Source organism: Mus caroli, unplaced genomic scaffold, assembly GCF_978045245.1.
Source record: "Mus caroli unplaced genomic scaffold, Mus_caroli_1 scaffold_6, whole genome shotgun sequence".
In the NCBI taxonomy this organism is placed as follows: domain Eukaryota; kingdom Metazoa; phylum Chordata; class Mammalia; order Rodentia; family Muridae; genus Mus; species Mus caroli.
In genome coordinates, this window is record NW_028227261.1 from 145,502,500 (window position 1) to 145,523,759 (window position 21,260).

At 39.8% G+C, this 21,260-nt stretch overlaps 1 protein-coding gene across 1 annotated transcript in view; it reads right to left on the reverse strand.

The window, feature by feature from the left end:
• Clvs1 (clavesin 1) overlaps positions 1–21,260 on the reverse strand; it is a 190,330-nt gene that overhangs the window by 109,839 nt on the left and 59,231 nt on the right. Inside the window, exon 3 of the mRNA XM_021161296.3 lies at positions 124–298. Coding sequence (XP_021016955.1) covers positions 124–298 — 175 coding nt within the window. The remainder of the gene's footprint in view (positions 1–123; positions 299–21,260) is intronic.

A 21,260-nucleotide genomic window follows, 5' to 3' on the forward strand; every position in this document is an offset into this window, starting at 1 on the left:
ACGCATGGGTGAGTTTTACTCGAGTTCCCTTATTCCACTCCAAAGGACAGATAAGACTTTGGTTGCAATAACCAGGCAAAAGTACAGTCAGGTCCATCTGCATTGCATAGTTTTTGAACGTACCTGCAGCCCTTCAATGGCCAGTTTCAGGATCGAGGGTGTCAGCTTAGATGCTTGCTTGAAGGAAAAGTTGCTCCAGTCTATAATTAAAATGAAACCATTTATCTGGAGCTCGGGATCTTCAATCAGGACTTCCAAGGACAGGAGAATGGCACGGAGGATGTCTGTGAAGGAGTTCCTGCAGCCAGAACAGAAAGGAGAATGTGAATCTCCACAGCTGAGAGATGGCACACTGTGTGCAGCGTCTCTGCTGCCCCACCCTGCTGCCCCATGAATCCTCCATGAGGAGTAATACTAAGGTTCTCAAAGCAGAATGAATGACAGTACTATTTCTGAACATCCAAAAACAATGCTTTAAGATGGCCAGGATGGGTGCTTCCTTTAATTTGATCACAACAGTACCTTCGATTTAATGAGATGTTACTCTTTTGCATTCTATGGCTCTCTATATTCTGCTCCCTCTGCATCACTGTACACACCTTGTGGAAAGATATCTGGAGCTCTCGCTCTCTCTCGAGCACACACACACACACTCACTCACAAAAAACAATAACAACAACAAAAGCAAACAAAAACAGACTCTGATATCCACAGGGCAGAGGCTGTACTACAAACTGAGGTAATATCTCCAGTACCCAGGCACTCAATGAATCTTTATTGAACAAATGGAGTGAACCCCCAGTCATGGATCCTTATTTGGATTAAATATATTTTATTCCTTTTCTATGCTAGAACCTTGCAGAGAATGTAAAAATGCCTATGCTATTGTTGCTATGATTTTAGATCTGATTCATGGGTGAGAGAAAGAAAGAAAGAAAGAAAGAAAGAAAGAAAGAAAGAAAGAAAGAAAGAAAGAAAGAAAGACAGGAAGGAAGGAAGGAAGGAAGGAAGGAAGAAAGGAAGGAAGAAAGAAAGAAAGAAAGAAAGAAAGAAAGAAAGAAAGAAAGAAAGAAAGAAAGAAAGAAAGAAAGAAAGACAGGAAGGAAGGAAGAAAGAAAGGAAAAACAGCTTATTTTCACTGAAGGTCTACAGGTTGTGATTCAAATAGGAAATCACTTTGAGTACATCAGTAACTATGACAACAGGAAGACTTGAATACAAACTAGGACGATAGTTCTCCAGGGTTATGCATAAGCCTCCATATCACTGATCCAAGTCACTGGCTGACTTTCATTTCTATAGTTTTTTGACACGAGGAAATGATAACAGAAACACTTGCAAATGATGTAACTGTTAGATCTAACTGCCGATCTAATGTGTTGCAAGAGTTTCATAATCAGGGTCTTTGATGAGCTGGAAGATGTAAGCCTGGATGTCAAGTGTATATATATTCTAGGACTTCCTTCAAGCTTTCATTAAAATCAGAAACTTTGCTATATGAACTCACTGTCTAAGGGCTGGATTCCTAAGATGATCAATCAGTCTGTTTTAAAGCCCTAACCATAATGTCTTCAGACTAGAGTTTGTGTATCCATGATTGAATAGGAGACCGGTGACTTTGTATACACCGATTATAAGCTCAGAGTTCTAGTTCATGCTTGCAGCTATAAATTAGTATGCCCTGTCTCTACTTTTAAAGATAATAGTTGGAGGGGACTAGAAATGTGCTTTATATGTTGATATGAGGGATTGATACCACTTCCTCAGTTTGGAAAGAGTCTATGAAGAGACAATGGTTTGGGATAAACCTTGAGTGAACAGACTTTGAATGAGTAACACAAGTAATAGAGAATGAAGTCTTTTAGGACAGAAGAGAGGCCTAAATAAAAATAAAAAAGGAACAGCTTACTCTGTTTCTGCTATTCATCTCAAGTTCTCTTTCCCTATTAACAAGCTAAAAAGTTCCTTCCCTCAGTGTACCTACTTAGATTAGACCTGAGGTATGGGGTCAGGGAAGCACTTGGAATTCTGTCTAGAAACCTCTAAACCAGAATTTAGAGCAGACATCAGCAGGAAGAAAAATGTTACACCCATGAGTTGATCCACGAGAAATAAAGTAAAGGAAGCTTAGACTCGGTTTCCCTTCCAAATGTTCAGGTTGTTGGAAAATGATTCTAAGGCTTTGATTCAATCAGGAATCTGCATGTCTAGACACTGTAGATCCTTGTACTCCCCACTGATTTTTGATTGATCAATAAAGATACCAAGGGCTAATGGTTGGACACAAGGCGGCACACTTAGTGTTGCATGGGCAAGGACATAGAGAGGACAGGACAGAATCTCCATGACTTGGGGTAGAAGGGTGGGATGCAGAAGTGGCAGAAAATAAAGCCAACCAGCCACGAAAGACTTTAGGAACGTGGCCACTGACCACTTCCCCGATTGGGCCTGAGGTAGCAAGGGAAGGTTTAGGAGTGCCCAGCCTTTGAGGTACCCAAGGAATTTAAAAAATAAGCTAGTGTGTGTGTGTGTGTGTGTGTGTGTGTGAGGTACCCAAGGCATTTAAAAAATAAGCTAGTGTGTGTGTGTGTGTGTGTGTGTGTGTGTGTGTGTGTGTGTGTGTGTGTGTGTATGTGTGTTTCATTCACAGATTCAAAGATAGCTCCTGGGCAGGTGCGCAAGTGCAACCCGCCGGGAGCCAACGCGGTGAAGCATAAGCAAACCTTACATTAAGTGCTTCACTTTCCTGGAAGAACTGCTGGGCAGAGAGAGGCCAGATGAAAAAGTTTTATGAGGGTTCATTGGTACGGAAGCCTTGCTGCTTATCTTTTGCGGAAATAATATCCTTCATTTCCTGCATCTTTGACTTCCTCATGTAAATCCCCCCCCCACTCCCTTCCTCTTTCCTTTTGGTAATATGCTTCATTTGTGAAACACTCCTGGCTATTTGAAAATTAAAATAGCAATTAAACGAAATAACTTATGTAGGTAATCCACTCTGAAAGATTTGGAGTGTAACTTCCCACTCCATAAATACTGGCTGAGCATGTTGACACCCTCCAAAGGGTAGAGTAGGAAGAAGAGTCACCCCTCAGTAGGAAAAGCTGGGGACACAGCCAGAGCCAGGGGACCAAAGGTGATATCGCTAGGGAGAAACCATGGAGGGTATTTTCTTGCTATGATGTTTAAAATGGTGCTTTATTTCTACATGTCCTCCCTCCACATCATATTGTCAGAGCAATAGTGAGGCAAACACTAAACACATTTCACTTGAAGGACATTCCCCAAAACAGATGACCACTTTTTCTCACAGTTGTGAACTATGTCAAAACACAGAGGAATTCTGAACAATTGTCATAGTTTAAAGGAAGGAATCTCAGGGACAGCTAAATGTAACACAGTTTCTTGAATGAGAGCCTCAGACAGAATTTTTAAAATATCCGAGAAGACTGGAAGTATGTATGGAACATAGTGACTATTAGTAGCTTACTTTATTTTGTTGTGACAAATACCATAGACTAATTTCAGATGTTTATCCTGATAAATCAGTTTCATGCAGAACAACAAGTAAGTCTCTGTGGCATCTTCACCATAATTTGTAACTCAAAAATTTTTGCAAATATTACATTTTTTAATTAAATAGACCTGCTGTACCTTGCAGTCTGTTGCCATGAGTCTACATGCTTTAACACAGTGTCTAGACAAACCAAAGTGGTCACTGACAATTCAACCTAAGGCCAATTGTGGTTGGAAGGACAGACGCTGTTTTCAGAGTCTTCACCAGATGAACTGATGTAGACGTGGGCTGTTCAACTCTAATAATCGGGAGGGAAAAGACTACACTTTGCCTGCAGTCACAATTAGATTAGACTATCTTAGCATGTGTCTCAGAATGAGATAACAGATGAAAGGGGGTATTTACATCTCATCCATTCTCTCTATAATTTGCATAGCTTTTGTAATTTCAGAATTTAGTGTGAGATTCTTTAACTTCATGTGAAAGCACCATGTGGACTGCAAATTGCCAATGAAAAGTAAGAAATTATCCTAAAAAGGGAAACCTGGAATTTTCCCGTGAGGATTTTTATTAACCAGGACTTGCAGTGGATTTTAGCGTAACTTTCATCATCCTACTGAGACTACCTAGAGACTATTAATATAGATTAAGTTTGTCTTGTATTTATAGTTTTATTGTTATTTAACATGACCCTTTAATGGTTTTAAAATCTAATGCAAGTAGGAAACAAAATGGTGTAAACTAGGAGTTACCTTTTTTTTTTTTTTTTTTTTTTTTTTTTTTTTTTTTTGGTTTTCGAAACAGGGTTCCTCTGTGTAGCCCTGGCTGGCCTGGAACTCACTTTGTAGACCAGGTTGGCCTCGAACTCAGAAATCCACCTGCCTCTGCCTCCCAAGTGCTGGGATTAAAGGCGTGCACCAACACCACCCAGCTGGTGTTTAACTTTTAAGAACTGACTCATTTGTCTTGACTTCATTCTAAGACTTGAAACCCAAGGCTTGTACTATATAAGAAAAACAGGTCATATTTGAGTAGATGACCATGTAGGATAGGAGCATGATGAGATTATAAATAATACTTGTTCTTGAGAAGAATGTTACAGTTCTCAGCCATTTTTATATCCACAGTGCATATTCCTGTAGTAATTTTTCCATTGTAGTAAGATGTCATTAATATTAGTAGTTAAAGCTCTCATGTCAATTCTAATATTTACCAATGTGATTAAATATGAAGGTTTTCCTTAAGAATTTTAAAGGTCACTTTTACCTCACTGGAGGGCAGGCCAAAGCCATGAACCCCAGATAAAATCACTCCCCATCCCACCCATGAACACTCAGCATAACTCCATCTGCCCCTCTGCTCTTCATCACCACATTTTGGCCTACACTTGATGGAAGTCTCCTACTCTACCAGATGCCAGGCTAACATCCCAAACTTTAGGGACCAGGCCAATTCCCTGAAATCCAGGCAGAAAACTCCTACCACACCAGAAGCCTGGCCAACATTCTGAATCTTAGAGGACCTCTAACCAAGTACATCACCCAACTTTGACAGCAAGCCCCTGCTGGACCAGAGGCATTACAGACCATTAGAAGTCTAACTCCCAATGTGGGCAGATGCCCTCTACTCAATCACAGGTCACTCCAGCCAGAAGACAAGGGAAGAAACAGAAGTCAAGGAAGAAAACACTCATCCAACAAAGACAACCAGAGACATCAGCACCAAGACCTATAACCAACCCAAATCCAAATGACTAAATATCAGTGTAACAACCTAATGAACAGCAATCAGGTCAATATTTCACCACCAGAGGACAGCCATCTTACTACAGCAAGCCCTGAACACGTAACTAAATCACAAGTAAACAACATTAAAGCCAACTTTGTAAAGATGTTAGAGGAACATAAAGAGAAAATTAATAAATCCATTAAAGATACCGAGGGAAAGACAATCCAAAGATTGGAGGAAATTAATAAATCCCATAAAGAATATCAAGGAAGCCAAGAAAACAAACAAACAATTGAAGGAAATGAATAAGACCATTCAAGATATGAAAATGGAAGTTGAAGCAATAAAGAAACTACAAACTGAGGGAATTCTGAAAATGAAAACTCTGGGTAAGTGGGCAGGAATTAGAGAAACAAGCAATGCAAACCAAGTAAAAGGAGTGGAAGAAAGAATTTTAGGTGCTGAAGACACAATAGATAAAGGAGATGCTTCAGTCAAAGAAAATGCTAAATTGAAAAAATTCTGTCATAAAATATCCATGAAAATATGAAAAGACCAGCATAGAAACAATAGAAATAGAAGATGGAGAACATGGCCAGCTCAAAGACCCAGAAAATATTTTTAACAAAATCATAGAAGAAAAATATTCTAACTAAATGACATGTTATAAAGGCTCAAGAAGCTTATAGGACACTGAATAGATTGGACTAGAAAAGAAATTCCACTTACCACATAATAATCCAAACACTAGAGAAGAAAGAATATTGCATGCTGAAAGAGAAAAGTGCCAAGTAACATATAAAGATGGATCTATTAGAATTAGGCCCAACTTTTCAATGTAAAATCTAAAAGACAGAAGGGCCTGGACTCTAAAAGACCACTGATGCCAGTCCAGAGTACTATACACAACAAAACTTACAGTCACCATACATGGAGAAAACAAGATATTCCATAATAAAGTCAAGTTTAAACATATCTATCAACAAATTCAGCCTTACAGAATGTACTAGAAATAAAAGTACAACCCAAGATGGTTTACTATACCCAAGAAAGCACAGACAATAAATTAATATATAATCTCATACCAGTACATAACCCAAAGAATGAAACACACACACACACACACACACACACACACACACACACACACTATCAATAAATATAACAAAATAGCAGGACTTAGCAATCATTGGTCATTTATATCTCTCAATATCAATGGATGCAACTCCCAATAAAAAGACTCAGACTAACAGAAAGGATCTGAAAACAAGATCCAATCTTCTGCTGCATACAAGAAGCATACCTCAACATCAAACATAGATATTACCTCAGAGTAAAAGGTTGGAAAAAGATTTCCCAAGCAAATGCACCCTTGAAGCAAGCTGATAGAACTATTCTAATATCTAACAAAATAGATTTCAAAACAAAATTAATGAAAAGAAATGAGGAGAGATAATTTATATTCATCAAAGGAAAACTCCACCAAGATGATGTCTCACTTCTCAACATCTATGTCCCAAATGCAAGGATACCCACATTTGTAAAAGAAACATTACTAAAGCTTAAACCACACATTGAATCTCACATATTAATAGTGGGAGTCTTTAATACTCTACTCTCACCAGTGGACAAGTCACCAAGACAAAAGCTAAACAGAAAAATAATTAAGTTAAGAGATGTTATGAGCCAACTGGACCTAGCAGATATCTACAAAACATTCCACCCAGACACAAAAGACTATACCTTCTTCTTGGTAATTTATGGGCCATTCTCCAAAATCCTGCTGCATCCTATCAGACCATCGCAGATTAAAGCTGGATTGCAACAATGACAGAAACAACAGAAAGACTACAAAGTCATGGAAACTGAACAACGGTATACTGAATGACTACTGGGTCAAGGCAGAAATAAAGATGGAAATTAAAGACTTCCTAAAACTCAATGAAAATGAATGCATAACATACCTACCCTTATGGGATATGATGAAAGCTATGCTAAGAGGAAAGTTCACAGCACTAGGTGCCTTTGTAAAGAAGTTGTAAAAGATCTCATACTAGCAACTTAACAGCGCACCTGAAAGGTCTAGAACAAAAAGAAGCAAACACATCCAAGATGAGTAGACTATAGCAAATAGTCAAATGCTGAAATCAATAAAATAGAAACAAAGAGAAGAACAGAAAAAGTTAGTGAAACAAAGAGTTGGTGTTTTTTTTCTAGAAAAAAAAAGTGTATCTAAATCATTTTCCAAGCTAACTAAAAGACACAGAGAAAATATGCAAATTAACAAAATAAAAAACAAAGGGAGACATAGCAATAGACACTAAGGAAATCCAGAAAATGATTAGCTCATACTTCAAAAACCAGTACTCCATTCAATGAAAAATCTAAAAGAAATGGACAATTTTGTTGATAGATAAAACTTACCAAAGTTAAATTCATATAAACAATTTAAATCCACCTATAATACCCAAGAAAATACAAGGTATTATTAAAGATCTCTCAACCAAAAACAAAACAAAACAACAAAAAACAAAAAAAACCAGGGGCAGTTGGCTTTAGCACAGAATTATACCAGATTTTCAAAGAAGAGTTAATACAAATATTCTTCAAACTATCCCACAAAATAGATATAGACAAAACTTTGCCAAATTCACTTTATGAAGTCACAGTCACCATAATACCCAAATCACACAAAGATTCAACAAAGAAAATTACAAACCAATTCCCTTCCTGAACATAGATGTAAAAATACTCAATAAAATACTTGCAAATCAAAGATCATCTACCATGATAAATAGGCCTTATCCCAGAAATGCAAGAATGATTTAAGAAATAACAATGTGTTAATGCAATCCATCATATAAACAAACTGAAAGAAAAAGCACACATGATCATCTCATTGGATGCTGAAGAAGACTTTGACAAAACCCAACATCCTTTCATGATAAAAGTCTTGGAGAGATCAGGGATACAAGGAATATACCTAAACACAATAAAGGCAATTTATAGTAGGCCTATAGCCAACATCAAATTAAACATAGAGAAACTCAAAGCAATTTTACAAAAACTAGGAACAAGACAAGACTGTCCACTCTCCCCATATCTATTCAGTATAGTATTTGAAGTGTTATCTAGAGGAATAAGACAACTAAAGGTGCCGGGCGTGGTGGTGCACGCCTTTAATCCCAGCACTCGGGAGGCAGAGACAGGCGAATTTCTAAGTTCGAGGCCAGCCTGGTCTACAGAGTGAGTTCCAGGACAGCCAGGGCTACACAGAGAAACCCTGCCTCGAGAAAAAAATAGACAAACAAACAAACAAAAAGACAACTAAAGGAGATCAAGGGGAGTCAAATCGGGAAGGAAGAAGTCAAAGTATTGTCATTTGCAGATAATGTGGTAGTATACATAAGAGACCTCAAAAATTCTACCAAGGAATTCCTATAACTGATAAACATCTTTAGTGAAATGCCTGGACAAGAGATCAACTCAAAAAAATCAGTAGCCCTCTTATAAACAAATGGCAAAGGGGCTGAGAAAGAAGTCAAGGAAACAACAACCTTCACAATAGCTACAAATAATAGATAATACCTCGTGGTAACTTGAATCAAGCAACTGAAAGACTTGTATAATTAAAATATCAAGTCTTTGAAGAAGAAAAGCAAAGAAGATATATCAGAAAATAGAAAAATGTCCCATGTCCACTAATCGGTAAAGATCAGTATGACATAGTCATCTATCAAAAAGTAGTCTATGACTCAACACATTCCCCACCGATGTTCCAATACAATACTTCGCAGATCTTGAAAGAACAAACAAAAACTTGAGGACAGCTAAAACAGTTCTGTACAATAAAGAAACACCTGGAGAGATCACCATCCCTTATTTCAAGCTGTATTACAGAGCAATACTAGAAGCTGACGTATGTCATTGGCATAAAGGCAAACAGGTGGATCACTGGGATTGAATAAAAAAAACCTAGAAGTACAATCACATACCTATAACTCCTGACTGTTATAAGGAAGTCAAAAATAAGCAAGCAAACAAACAACAACAACAACAAAAAACCAAGCATTTTCCCCATTTCTTTGTTTCTTTTTTTAATTCACTTTACATCCCTCTTACTTCCAATGCCTCTTCACACAGTCATCTCCCTTATCCCTGCTCCTATTCTGAGAAGGGAGAGGCATCTGCTTTGCTATCTCACATCCCCCACCTGCAGCACATCAAATCACTGCAGGACTAGGTACATCCTCTCCCACTGAGGCCAGACAAGGCAGCACAGTTATGGGAATGGGATTCACAGGCAGGCAACAGATTCAGGGACAGTCCCCACTCCAGTTGTTGGGGGTTCTGCATGAAAACCTAGCTGCACATCTGCTACATATGTGCAGGGGGCCTAGATCCAGAACATGCCTGTTCTTTGGTTGGTAGTTCAGTCTCTGGGAGCCCTCAAATATCCAAGTTAGTTGATTCTGTTTGTCTTTCTGTAGAGTCCCTGTCCTGAAATCCTTACCCCAGTGCTTCCTCAAGACTCTAATGTTTGGTTATGAATCTCTACATCTGTTTCCATATGCTGCTGGGTGGAGCCTACAGGGGACAGTTATGCTAGGCTTCTATCTGCAAACATAACAGTACCATTAAGAGTGTCAGCGCTTGGTTCTTGCTGATGGGATGGGTCTTAATTTGGGCCAGTTATTGAATAATGCAAATAGATCCATATTTATCACCCTGCACAAAACTCAAGTCCAAGTGGATCAAAGACCTCAATGTAAAACTACATACATGAAGTCTAGTAGGATAGAAATTGGAGAATGGAATGACAGGGATAGTGCTTTCACAAAATCTCAACACTGTGGTTCCCTAAACAAGACCAGAATAATGACACCACCAGTTACCGTGCTGTTGTAGATGGGGAAGATTTCATAAGGTCAGTCCTAAATGAAGAGCTACAAGCAGTCAATGGCTATTGACAGGAGACTCAATCTTCTCCAGACACAAACCTCATGATGGATTATCCAATCCATAGTAGTCATCTCTAAACATACATACACAGGGCAACACTAAATGAGCTCAATAAAAAGAGAAAAAAGTGGGCTGGTGAGATGGCTCAGTGGGTAAGAGCACCCGACTGCTCTTCCGAAGGTCCAGAGTTCAAATCCCAGCAACCACATGGTGGTTCACAACCACCCAAAATGAGATCTGACGCCCTCTTCTGGTATGTCTGAAGACAGCTACAGTGTATTTACATACAATAAATAAATAAATCTTTAAAAAAAAAAAAGAAAAGAAAAAAGTATGCATGTGCAACACAGTTATTTAAAAGGCCATAAATTTGGAAGAGAGGAAGAGGACCAAGAAGTTAAGAGGGAAAGATAGTAATTACATAATCACAGTATTCAAGTATGAAATTCTCAATACTATAGTTGTTTGAAAAGAAATTCCCTCATAGATTCATGTGTTTGAGTGCTTAGCCATAGGGAGTGGCACTATTAGGAAGTGTGTCACTCCACATGTGGGCTTTGAGGCCTCCTGGATGCCTTCAGATCAAGATGTAGAACTCTCAGCTCCTTCTCTAGCACTATGTCTGCCTGCATGCTGCCATGCTTCCCACCTTGATGATAATGGACTAAATCTCTGAAATTGTAAGCCAGCCCCAATTAAATGCTTGTCTTTATAAGAATTGGCTTGGTCATGGTGTCTCTTCACAGCAATAATCCAAACGAAGACAAATGAAAGTTTTAATTTTTAAAGTTTTACATAAAATGGCATAAAATGATACTGAGCAATATCATGACAAAACTCTGCTACCAAAAAAAAAAAAAAAAAAAAAAAAAAGAAAGAAAATGGTAAAGAAATTGCTTCTTCACTGATGCAAAGCAGGGCATAAGAAGTTTCTGCAGAGCACCCTGGCAGGCTCTGCCTCCTTACAGACAGCAGAAAGCACAGTTTTCATACCTGCCACTCAGAAGCATTTGAAATGAAGCACTGTGATTCTAACCTGCTGTTTCCTTCTTTGCATTTGTGTGCAGAACAGTGATATAAATTGTGTGGGTGGGTGGGTATGCCCATGCATGTCATGCACAATAACTTCACTTATAGTTGATGCCCCTTTGGTTTAAATGAAGACCAGGTTGAATAAATAAAGACACAGTATTGTGTCACATTGGATCTTCTCACCCTTCCTAGAATTTCCTAGAAATGAGTGCATTTGCCCACTTACTTTAGCAGTCTGTCCACTGCATAATGAGTGCATCAGCCTTCTTATTCAATAGTTCAGTGCACGAATAGTCAATGTCTTTTACCTCATATAAAACCGTTTTCCATGCCATCCATTCTCACTATGGTTTTCCTTCACTTAACTGCTCCCTGATCCTCACTACCTTCCTACCAACCCAACTCCATGCCCTTTCTCCATCTCTCTTTAAGAAATAAACAGGAAAACAACAAAAACAAACCAAACAAACCAGAAGCCTTTAAAAAGGAAGAAGAAACATTCATACGGATGCACACACAGACACACCAAAAGAACAAACACTAAACCCATAAAACACAAGATCTGTTTTATATAAACCATAACATACAAGTAAAACCTACCTATAATACCCAAAAAGGCCCAAACCAAAGCAGTATTTGATAAAACTGGAAAAACTCAATCTGTATAAAGGATCAGAAAACCTTTGGGCATGGAGGGTAACAAGGTCATTAAAGGATGTTTGGAGTTTGATGGATTCAGATTCGAGTCATGGTTGCTACTCTTGAGCGGTCTTACTTAGCTGCATCTCTGAGGAAAGAGCACTCCACCCAATGCCCTAGCACATGAGAACAACATAGAGTGGCTGGCTCCCGCTTGGAAGATACTGGTGCTCTGATGACTTTTAATCTTGCATGAGGAAATATGGGATCAGACCGGAAGTATTAGTGGTTTACAATCTGCTTGGGGTAAGAAGACTTCACTTCAGACTGAGAGTTTTCAGAAATTCTTTAATCGGTCCAGGAAGAATGGGAAGGATTAGACACTGGACTTGAAAAGCCAAGGGCAGAAAGAGCTATATGAACAAGCATCCAGTTAAAACCTTGTTCTTTGTAACAACATAGTTCTGTGGCATGAGGCAAACACTTATTAAAAGTGAGCCAGAAGTGTGTTCAGATCCACCTGCATTCTGCCTTCTGGGACTGTCCTTAGTGAGTGATAAGGAGAAGGGCAATGCTGGCAGCTGGGCACACAGAGACCCAGATGGTCAGCTGGGGTTTGGATAGGAGCAGGGTCTAGAGACAAGCCTAGTTAGGAGGAGACTGCCTCACAAGAACTACAGGAAATGGGAGATGTAAGAAACACCAAGATGTGTTCCTGTCCAAAGGATGAACAGGGACAAAACAATGGAGCAGAGACTGAAGGAAGAGCCATCTGGGGACTGCCCTACCTGGGGATCCATCTTGTCTGCAGACACCAAACCTGATGCTGTTGCTGTTGCCAACAGGTGCTTGCTGACAGGAACCTGGTGTAGCTGTTCCTTGGGAGGTTTGTCTAGCAATCAACCAATACAGATGTTGATGCTCTCAGCCAACTATCATACTGAGCCCAGGGACCCCAGTGAGGGAGTTGGCAGAAAGACTGGAAGAGCTGAGGGGGATTGCAACCCCACAGGAAGAACAAAATCAGCTGGTCAGACCACCCAGTGATCTCAGGGACTAGACCATTAACCAACGAGTGTACCTGGAGGGATATATATGTAGTAGACGATGGACTTGTCTGACATAAATGGGAGGGGAGGCCCTTGGTCCTGTGGAAGTTTGCTGCCCCAGCGTAGGGGGGATGCTAGAGCAGTGGGGCAGGAGAGGGTGGATGGGTGGAGAACAACATCCTCAGAGGAAAAGAGGAAGGAGGAGAGGGCAGATGTGGGATGAGGGGGTTGGGGGGTTGGGGGGGGCCAACCAGGAAGTGAGATATCATTTGAGATGTAGACAAATGGAACGATTAATTAAAATAAAATAAAATAAAATAAAATAAAATAAAATAAACCACCAAGACAGTCCTCAGGACTGTCCATGCAGAGGGATGCATGGCAGTACTGCCGAGGACGAGAGGGGCTCCAGAAGGCAGGAAGTGAGTAGAACGGCTGCAGCACACTATGGTACTTTAGCATTAATGTGACCAGGTGGCATTCCTGTCACAGGAGATGAAAGCCACTGTAAGTCGGCACTGTCTTCAAGGGAAATGATTTATTGTACCATAAGCATCCCTGCCTGGCGAGCTGCTCCATGAGCTCTAGCGGAGTTGGAAGCCTTGTGTATTTCCCTCTAAGTCCTAAGCAATCGCCAGTTCTCTCACACAGCGGAAGCTCAATAAATAATTGCTAGTGACGGAAGGAAGGAAGGCAAGGCGAGCAGCATGCTCACGTATTTCAAGACATTGCAGACAGAGCCATCCCACGCGGGACTCATTCAATGCAGCAGCTGCATTCTCCTAGGTCACTGCCTTCCTTGTGTGTCACTGGCGCCTGATGCATGCCCTTCTATTGTTTTTCTGATCCTGGGTCAGATTACCAGAGAGTGATGTACTACTGAGCGCCAGGGGCACAAGCAGGAGAAAGGAAGCAGGCCTTTCTGGTGTGCATCGCTTGTTTTCTTTTTACAAGTCTTTTTTTTTTCTTTTCCTTAAGTCACTTGGCGGTTCTCAAACCTTTTTATTCAGGAGATCCTCTTACATCAGTCTCTCAGTAGCTCAGTGCCACCGTACTTGGCTTGAGTTTGATTGTGATTAAAATGACTGTACTTACATTCTCACAAGGTTTGGGTGGGAGGTCACTGAGGAACCAATACAATAGAACAGTTAATGCTTTGTACATTTTTATACACAAGAAGGCTGGTGTGTCAAAATATTTTGTTTGACGAAAAAGAGCTAGTCCCCCCAAAGGCCCCGTCATGACACCCGAAATGAAACCAAGGATGGGGTGACCTCACTCAGCAATATTCATTAAGCAGAGAGAATTAAAAAATAAATAAATAAAAAATAAAAGCTTCCATGGAAGTGAGCATTCTATCCATACTGAAGTGGGATGCAACATTGATTTCATGCTTGTCTATTTTGGTAACTCCCTGGATGAGAAATATCATAAAAGTAAGAATTGGGAAGGATGTCAAGAATGCAAATGAGCACTTAATATAGTTAAATAAGCACTGCGTTTAGTTCTTCTGCTCTGGCTACTCTGCCTCCAACTAGAGCTTCTCAGCTGAAGACTTTCCTACATTTATTATCCAAAAGCACAGGGCCACTTTCCAAGTTCCTTGGCCTTCCTGTACAATCACTGTGAGTGATCTCACAGTAGAGAGTTCTGTCAGTCTTTGCGTGTCTCTGTGTGTCTCTCTCTGTCTCTCTGACTCTCTCTCATACACACACACACCACCACCACCATAGCCACCACCACCACTAGCACCACCACCATCATGTTCACGTACTTCTTCACTGATATTCCACAAATCTTTACTGAGCTTTAGATAGACAGCTAGTATCATATTCACCAGAGCAGGGTCACAAACATCACCGCCTGTGTAGGCACTGGTGGAATTCAGCGTTCATGTACAGATCTAGTACTGTGTTTATGGTCATTCCTTAAAGCAGCATACTCTTTTTCCTGAGTTGATCTGACTCAGAACCATAAAGTCACTTTCAAGCTAAGAGACGCGATAACGAGCGAGCGAGAAGGCTTGTGAGGCCAAGACTTGTCGATGGTACCACGGTGCTTCGCGTGATTCTGCACTCTGAGACCCTTCCCTCTTGATGACACTTGGCAGTTGCTTGCAATCAGCAATCAGGAAATAGCTTCTCAAGTAACCAATTCTAAAAATAGCGTGCAAGGCAACTCAAGTTATATAGTACACTAGAAAAATGACCTATAATACAGACTGTCATGGAAGGCACACCAGTAATGAGCTGAGAGTCTATTGTATCCCATCTCAGTATTTTAATTGATTCAGAAAATTCCCTACTGAAAACGAATCTCCACAGTTTTGTCCTCAGTAAAGAGATCAATACATTCTGGAAGAGTCACACGATCCAAAAATCAAGAGAAACTCAGGCTCTAAAATTAGTTGTCTATAACTAAATATCTGAGCCCTCCAAACTGTGAGTAATTCCCCCAGTAAGAATAAATAGGCTCTGAACTTAGAGACTCTGCCATCTGAATAAAGTTTACAAAGTCAGTTTGTCATGTCTCCTTTTTAAGGCATCTGGCCTCCTTAATCACAAGCCTCGGAACCAACAGCAATCGATGTGTTCATGAGACAGCACAGAGAAGCCACAAGAGAGTATTACTATCCTTACATCATGGCCTAGCCTCACAGTCTTCATAATGAATGCAACCTGTGTGCTGCTTTCTAAGTTGCCATTTTCTCCCTGCTGCCACTCCTCAGTGACACCACACTCCTCAGTGACACCTCGAGATGTGTGTGACCTTACAGCTCGCAGACTCAGAGCGATGTGGCTCACTGAGTACACTGTTTCCAAGTTACAGTGCCAGAAAACAAATCTAATGAAGGAATTCTTTGTCTTGACCATCTCTTATGCTTAAGGTTCCACAATAACAACTGTCACCCATGGCTTGGCTGTCCCCTGAAGCCAAACTGCATGTACTTTCATAGGCCAGAGGAAAAAAGTGTTCAGCAAACTCCACCATCGCTTCAGGAATGGAAGCTATTTTTTTTAAAACTGGAAAGACAGTAAATGGGTAGAGCCCAGAATACTGTAACTACGAGAGTAAATTGGCACACAGAAACACAGATGATCTGCGTATTTACATTATGGCAGACATATGGAGATCTTAGGTTTACCATAAAAAGGAGCCCTAGGTACCCCCTACACACAGTTGAGCCAAACAAATTAAATAAAAGTGACAATTTGATTTTTTAAATGTATACTATTTGTTCATCAGTTAACTTTCTTGTGTGTGCGGGGGGAGGGTTGCATGTGTGGAGGAGGTCAGTAGATATCGTGAAAGATTTGGGTGTCTTCTACTCACTGTTGACCATATGGGTTCTCTGCACTGTCTCATGAACCAGTGAGTTGGGAGTTGTGTGGCCCTGCTTTCTTCCCTGTCTTTTTATAAGTCAGAAAGAGCGGGGGTGAGGAGAATGTTTAAATGTTAATATCAAAATTCTAATATAAAATAATGGACATAGGGCAATGCACCTCACCTATCAACAGAAAGTAAGCAGCATAACTGAAGAGGGGCTCCTTTTGTCCACAGGGAACTTTCCCATGGAAACTTTGATGCCTCTCTGGGAACTTATATTATAGGAGTGGTTAAAGACAACATTGGTTTCTTTAATTACATCATAGACTATCACTTCAAAGTTCTCTAAGCAACTAGAGCCACTAGTTCTTATTTGTTACTGCCATTTACTCTGTAGGAGACATTGTGAAGACACAGCAACATTTGTCTTATCTTCAAAACAGGTTCCAAATAGTTCACACCCTGAATAGCAAAACAGAACTTGGGAAATGTATTGCATGTGCATATAAGTACACCTACATCTTAAATTCTCATAAAAAGACAAGGTGTATCTTTCAATTTGGGATTTTTCCATAGAAGAAATTGGATCCCTTCATGTTACAAAATCAGAGATTGATAACAACTGGAAACCACTAAAAACTTGGGACCTACATTAGAAGATAACTAGTTTAGTATCCAAAGAGGGACAACGTTAATGTTCTGCCTCGGAAAAGTCTATCTTAAATTTTCTTTCCTGCTTTAATACGTGAATGCTTACATTGACAAATAATTATCTGTTTATCCAGCCACAATGATACATTCCCTAACTGTTCACACAGTCCATTCCCAAGAGAGCACACTAGATTTTTCTGTCTCTCTTCTGCATTCAGGAGTCATTGATTGCTCCAACCCCTGTATAACTCTCTGCATCCTGAGACAACATATAAATGATCTAAGTAATCGCTGACTATAGAAATCTCAAGGACTGGGGAAGTACAGAGGTTGGGGATCATGACTAAGATTGGTTCTTACAGAATAGATTTGCAATTAAAATATAATAAAGCAGTTAAAAATGTATGATTACAGTGACTTTTAAAAGGAGCTGGACTCCCCTTCTCTCTGCTTCCCTCCCCTCCCCTTCCCTCTCCTCCTCTCCCCTCCCTTGTCTTCCTCTCCCCTTTCTTCCCCACTTCGGGTCCATCTGCTACTGTACACAGAGAGAAAGGACACTGATGATTTTCACAATACTGGGAATGTACCCAGCATTTGTTTGGCTGAAGTCAGGAATGAATAATAACCTGCAAAGTACAATAAAACCAGTAAAAGATCCCAAATGTCAGCCCACTTTTATCTTAGATAACACTATGAAGTCCAGTTTCAGATAAACTCAATGGAACTATAAGAAACAATTCATTGCTCAACTGGAACAAGGATCATGACGTCGGCGCCTAGTGTCTGGTGTTCCTGAGTCTCAGACAACAATTCAGGGAAGAAATAGTAACTGAAAGAGGAGGCTGAACAATGCATGGAATCAAGACCATTTCTTCTCTTTCTGCCCACCCCTTAAGGACATTCTTCTTTTCTTAGTACTGACTCTCATCACATTGTAAGTCTTGAGAAAATTTTCATTTTCTTAAGGAGGCTTCTACACTCAGGAATTCACACTCTATTTACCAGTTATCCCACCTTGATGCCCCTTTATGCCTGTGATCTCTGATTCCAACACCAGTTTTTATGAAGAATTCTGAAAAGCTATTCCCTGAGAATCTTCCATTGTGGATAGATAATTGAATTCCTGTTCTCCTTCGTTCCATCTTTGAACTCCTAACTAACTTCTTCTTAGTAAATGTTCATTTATTCTTCCACTGTACTGCTGTGTACAAATGCTCACTTGCTCTTCTTGTTTTTAGAGTCAAATTTAACCTTTCTCTCCTATTATAATAGCCTTGATCCCCACTGCAGTAGTTTTGTGTGTTGTTGTTGTTGTTGTTTTTACCACACTTAACAAATGTCTGGTGAATAATTTTTCTTTTAGAGAACAATAAGTTAATATCAAATAGACGAGTCCATGGCACAAGTCTTATGAATAAATATCCCTAAATTGGCCTAGGCTGAGACAAAGAAGTTCTCTTTTCTGCGGGTGACATCAAAGCATCCCTCATAGACTGTAGACAGTAGAGACTGGGTTGTTCTGTCTGCCATTAACACAGAACAGCTTTCCCCAGGGACTGACACCAAGGAAGATTGGTTGTATTTGTTTGTGTTAATGAGCCTTGTTTAGATCCCAGATCATCAGTTAAATGAGTCTCTGAGACAGGAAAAGGCGAAGTTTCTTTGAGCTTCAGAGAATATACTTTGAGTAAATTGGTTGACTAGAGTAGTTTAGGATTACATGAATGAAATAAAGGGCCAGGTGGACATCACATGGGTCAAGCCTTTCCTGTACTATCCCTCATTCATTAAATGGACACACTCACTTCTCCTCATCTGCATATGCCTTGCTAACTTAGTGGTCATCACTGGGATCCAGAATGGTGCTCTGAGAGAAACTCAACTGTAGCATTAATATTTAAGAAAAAGTCACAGACTTTTTCAAGAATCATTGGAAGAATTTTGATGTTCCACACTAGATACCTTGAAGAGACAATGCATATATTTCTTATTTCCACCTAATGCAAAACCACCACCAAGAAGTGCTATTGCTCTCCAGGTTACTTTTGAAACAAAATACACAGGGTCTTTTCTTTCAGTGTGCAAAGTACCATGTTAGAGCACAGCCATCTCAGAAGATAGTGAGTATATACGCACAAGATATACCTTTATCCTGAGTGAACTTCACTTCACTTAGCTGGGCCTTAAAAGAAAGATCAAGGACAATATCTAACAATTACCTTCTATGTACCAGTACCATGTACCCCATGCTCCACACACCCCATTTCATTAGCTCACAACCACCAACTGGAGTGAATATAAGAACACACGAGTACAAACAGGATGGCACTGAGAATAAACTGTCCCTGTTCTGCCATGGCTCCCTAAACAATACAATAGTCATCTATTTACATGCACTAGGTATTATAATCAGTTAAGAGATGGTTTAAAGACCTTCAAGGATGGACTTGGGCCATGTGTAAATACTATGCCATTGTTTCCCATTGGCTTTAATATCTGTGGCTCTAGTATTACTGTCATACAGACTCAACACATTCTTCAGTGTAAGTCTGCACAATCATGCTTTGGAAAAAAAAAACAAATTAGGATTCGTGGAATCATAAACAAATATGAACCTATAAATAGAGAACTTATAGTGGGCAGTTCAGAGCAAAGGAAGTAAATTAGCTAGGATCAACCAGACTTTGGTCTGACACACTTTGGAAAAGATATGGTGGAAAATAAAATATGGCTGACCGTGGCCAGTGAAAAGGCAAATGGGGCTGGCATACAGAATTGAGATGCCACATTGATGTGGCTGGGTGTGAACAACTGACTCAGGAGAGAAGCAGGCAGCAGGGAGGGAAGACTGATTCTCAAGCATTCGAAGAAGACTTGCTCATCTTCCTCCTTTGCTTTTTGGGTTGAAAAGAAGGAAGTTATTAAATTACTATTTGAAAGATACAGATTGGAAGCAAGAATGTACTGTCACAAAGGGCTATTCATAATGTGAATGGGTTACCCAAGGATTTCAAATCAATTTCTCCGGTGACCTTAAGATATACAGAATTTTAGAGCTCTTCTAAAGCTTTCATCTTTATACATGAGAAAAGCTAAGACCCAGAGGACACAGCTAATAAATATCAGAGCCACGATTTGAACTTCAGCGTCTGAATATCGCTATGGGAAGGGACAGCAAAGATCATATCATCCCTAGGCAGACAGCAAGGTTTATTCTTGCCAACTTTTTTATTAAGAAAATGTGCAGGCAAACAGAAAAGTTGAAAGGACAGTACAACAACACAGTTAGCATTTTATTCAAAAAATTGTCAACATTTTGTAGAGCTGCTTGATGTATGCTGCATGAGCATCTACATAGCTGTGTGGATACAGCTAAAGGGAAGTTGAACAAAAACCCTGCCTAGCACAACCTTTTCAATATATTCCCCATAGTGTGTTCTGCTTGGATTGTCTTCTTGTTTTCCCTTGATGTTCCTGAGCTTGTTCATCTTGAACTAGAGTGGGTTCTGGAGGCTAACACCTGTTCAGGTTGAGTCTTTCTGGACAAATGTTTTCGGTATAGATGGTGATATGTCAGCATTTGAATTCATTGCCTACCCCAACTAGTGGGGAATTGGTACAAGAACTGTAACCAACAAAGTCAAAGGCAGCATCAAAGCTTAGCATCAACCGGTACAAGATGAAGCTGTACTTCGTCTTGTATTCACTTGCCAGATCTATACTATGTCCCATAAAGCCTGGTAATTACTAAGCTGTTCTTCATTTCTAAAGTGGTATTATCCTTGACATATCATATAAATAATGTCATTAAACCTTTCCAGATTGACTTTTCCTTGCAGTCAGCATTGTTTCCTAAATTCCATCCAAGCTGGTGCATGTGTAATAACATTGTTCCTTTTATTGCTGAATCATTAAACCTATAGACAGGGACTGAAATGATTTAATTTGGGATTGTTACAGACAAAACTGACCGATTGTACACAGGGTTAATGTAAGTATAGGTTATAATTTATCTGAGCTGTGTGTTCAAGAGTAAAACTTTTGTGCCTTATAATAGTTGTATGTTTGTTACATTTAAGAAAGTGCCAAGCTGAGAGAGCATTTTCCAGCTCCCTGTATGTACCCTGGTTCTGTTGCACTTTCACCAGTATGTATCACTGGCTCTGCCCTTCCTTCTTTTTGGAGCTGTGTCCTCAAAGTAGAGATGGGAGCGTCTGACACTGAGCTGTATCCTCAGCCTAATATATTTTATTTGAGACCCTCTGATAGACGAACAGTGTTCTCTCACTGACATCTTTACTTACACTCTATAGTGGCATTTATTTTTATTTTATGTGTTTGAGTGTTTTGCCTTC